Raw genomic sequence first — 3,637 nt, 5'->3', positions numbered from 1 at the left:
TCAAGAGGTATTGAGCTTAATAACTCGGCTTTGTTTTTTAGAAAAAAATTAAAAAGCAACAAAGTTGAAGCGGTAGAAATTATAGCTGCTATTTCGGAGATCACCACATCTCTCAGTGCGGCCAAAATGCAAAAGTGCGGCCAAAATCCGAAGCTTTAAAGAAATGATTCGCAATTTCGTACCAGGGGGGTATTCGGGATCACTTATTACGAATCCGCTGTCAGAATTGCAAAATTCAAAATGGCGGATCCAGTATGGCGTGTGGTAAATTTTGAGCTTTTTAAGTTTGAAGTAGGTAGGACTTACCGTACATTTTTGAAATTTTTTTTGGTTACAGTGCCAGCCAGTTTCTTCTGTACGAAGTATGTTCGATGATATGAAGAAAATGAGCAACACCTACAACAAAGTAAATCCCAAAAATCAACCGTAAGTCCCTACTTTAAACTTGCACTTAAATTACACTGGACCACAAATTTCAACTTTTTCTCTTTACCAGAAACGCCGTTATGAAATTCTTGTGTAAAATCACCCCCTGATTCCGAAAATCAAGGTTATTTTTAATTCTATGGTACCGTTTTTGAGATATTTGCAATTTACCGTTTTTGCAAAAAAAAAAAAATTGGGTCCACTTTATCATATATATCTCAAGAACGAATTAAGCAATTCCAAACCGGTTTGAAGCTTTTAAAGGGTAATAAAATTTTCTATAAACTGTGCATACAACACTTTTTGCTAGGCCCTGTAGATTCAAAGATAACGAACAATCATTACCGATTTTTTCAATTTTTTTTGTAAAAATATAAAAAAAATTGTACTTTGCGGGGAAGGATCTCGAAAACCTTTTATTTTTTTGCAGATTTTTTTTTTCTCCCTAAGCTCTGTTGTATTACAAAAAAAATAAGCTATCATCGAAGAAAATCGATGCAAAACTACGTAAGTTATAAGCGATCAAATAAAAATACCCAGGTTGCGCAACTTCAATGTATGTACCTATACATACATACATATATTAAAGGTATAAAGTGCAAGTGAGATATTATCCGGATAAACGAATAACACCATAACAATGATAACACTTTTTCTTTAAATAAATCAAATAGTACTTTTAATACTCGAATTGTATTATAGTAGGTAGAGTGGTTGCATCGAAAGGAAGAGTGGTTGGGTTCGAAACCTGCTGTAGGCATGTAGTTATAAACATGTATTTCCGTCAGTTATGGGTAAGTATGCAGGTAGATTTTCAAAATTATAAGACACAGAAAATTTCTAAAGCCTACATCTAAAACAGGTAGTATTTTCTTTTCCCGGCTTGTTATAAAAAGGAACCTTTCTGTCTAGGTAAGATTTGATTTTTTCAATTTTATTCTTGTTCCGAGTATAAATATGAGTTAATGCGCTTTGAAACTTCATAACATCTTCAAGGCTCGCCGGAGATAGTTCAGTTCATAAGTCTAATTTCAAAACCGTGATTTATTAAAAAAAATAAAATGAGTAAAAGGACGCGAGAATTTGAGTGTAATAAGGATCCAGATATGTTCTGTTTCATGTGTGGCCAATATACTATCATAAGGCGACGACGAGTGTTCTCAGATCATATCAAAACTTTATACTCCAAGTATTTTGGAATTGAGCCTAAAAATGCTGAAAAACCATGGACACCGAACACTTTGTGTACATCGTGTCGAGTAGAATTGATTCAGTGGGAATCAGGACAACAAACAAAATTTGATACACCAATGATATGGAGAGAACCTACTTGCCATTCAATAGAGTGTTATATTTGTCAAACAAAAGTACTTGGCGTTGGAAGATCAAGAGGAGTAACCTATGCTAGCGTACCTACAGTGACATTACCAGTACTACATTCAACGGCAGTTGCGGATCCAGTTCCATTGTCAACAGTAACATCTGAGTGCGGGGGATCAAGTTGTACTGAATTTCGCATGGAAAACGAAAGAAACGTTCTGTCACAAGCACAACTTAATGATTGGATAAGAGATTTGGAACTATCCAAGGAAAAGGCCGAGATCCACACTTCTCGTATGCAACAATTTAAATTTGTGTCATCCGATGTTAAGGTGACATATAGTAGAACTCGTCACGAACCATTTTCCAAACACTATACCAAGAAAGACAGTATATGCTACTGCAACGACATCCCTGGTTTATTCAAAGAGTTTGGTCAAACATATGATTCAAAAGAGTGGCGATTGTTCATAGACGGCAATAAACTGAGTTTGAAGGCTGTATTATTGCATATTGGTAACAAAAAGCCTTCTATCCCGATTGCACATGCAGTAAATACAAAGGAAACCTACGAGGAAATGCAAAAAATACTCAAATTTATCAAATATGAAGAGCATGATTGGAAAATATGTTCTGATCTCAAAGTCGTTGCAATGCTATGCGGTCTACAAAGTGGCTACACCAAGCACTGCTGCTTCCTCTGCAAGTGGGATAGCCGAGCTCGTAAGGACCACTACGTCAGAAAGGATTGGCCGGAAAGAGTCGAGTTTACCGTTGGTGTGGATAACATCAAATACACCCCTCTTGTCAAGAAAGAGAAAATCATACTTCCACCCTTACACATCAAGCTCGGTCTCATTAAAAACTTTGTTAAGGCTTTGGACAAAGAAGGCGAAGCATTCGACTATTTGAAAACAGTTTTTCCAGATATTTCTCAAGCCAAGATAAAGGAAGGTATTTTTGTTGGACCACAAATAAGAAAGTTGATCAACAATAATCAATTCAAAGGACTACTCTCATCAGTTGAGGCAGCAGCGTGGGAATCCTTTGAAAAGGTCGTTGCTTCTTTTCTCGGTAGACACAAAAGCCCTAACTACGAGCAGATAGTGAACGACCTAATCAATAATTATGCGAAAATGGGCGTAAATATGTCTTTAAAAATTCACTTTCTCCACTCACATTTGAGCTTTTTTCCGGCAAATCTTGGCGACGAAAGTGATGAACATGGCGAAAGGTTTCATCAGCAAATGAAATTAATTGAGAATCGATATCAAGGATTCTGGGACGTCGCAATGATGGGTGATTACTGCTGGTTTCTCATAAGAGAAACCGATCCTAAACTGAATAAGCGTCAAAGTAGAACACATAATTATTTCGACAACATAGTAAAATCAAATTAAGATAAAGATTGTTAGAATATAGTATAAACATAAATAAATTTAAAAAAAAAGTTAAAAATATGGGTAATTTCATTCATAAATTGAACTTTTAACTCAATAGAAACAGAGCATAGCTAGATATTTCACTCTTCTTTATACCATACATACGTTTTGAGGTATACGTTGAAATTGCGCAACCTGGGTATTTTTATTTGATCGCTTATAACTTACGTAGTTTTGCATCGATTTTCTTCGATGATAGCTTATTTTTTTTGTAATACAACAGAGCTTAGGGAGAAAAAAAAATCTGCAAAAAAATAAAAGGTTTTCGAGATCCTTCCCCGCAAAGTACAATTTTTTTTATATTTTTACAAAAAAAATTGAAAAAATCGGTAATGATTGTTCGTTATCTTTGAATCTACAGGGCCTAGCAAAAAGTGTTGTATGCACAGTTTATAGAAAATTTTATTACCTTTTAAAAGCTTCAAACCGTTTTGGAATTGCTTAATTCG

General features: G+C 35.1%; 1 protein-coding gene across 1 annotated transcript; it reads left to right on the top strand.

Moving 5' to 3' along the window:
- Positions 1-956: 956 nt before the first annotated feature.
- LOC108363547 (uncharacterized) lies at positions 957-3,121 on the top strand. The gene is made up of 2 exons (XM_017616938.1): positions 957-2,748; positions 2,799-3,121. Coding segments are annotated over exons 1-2 (1,263 nt in total). The 5' UTR covers positions 957-1,487; the 3' UTR covers positions 2,801-3,121.
- Positions 3,122-3,637: the final 516 nt, after the last annotated feature.

The sequence above is a fragment of the Rhagoletis zephyria genome, unplaced genomic scaffold, assembly GCF_001687245.7.
Source record: "Rhagoletis zephyria isolate East Lansing unplaced genomic scaffold, Rhagoletis_zephyria_1.1 Rzeph_scaffold_01302, whole genome shotgun sequence".
NCBI lineage: Eukaryota > Metazoa > Arthropoda > Insecta > Diptera > Tephritidae > Rhagoletis > Rhagoletis zephyria.
Note: the sequence above shows the minus strand (reverse complement) of the source record. Positions and strands in the feature narration are given on the sequence as shown.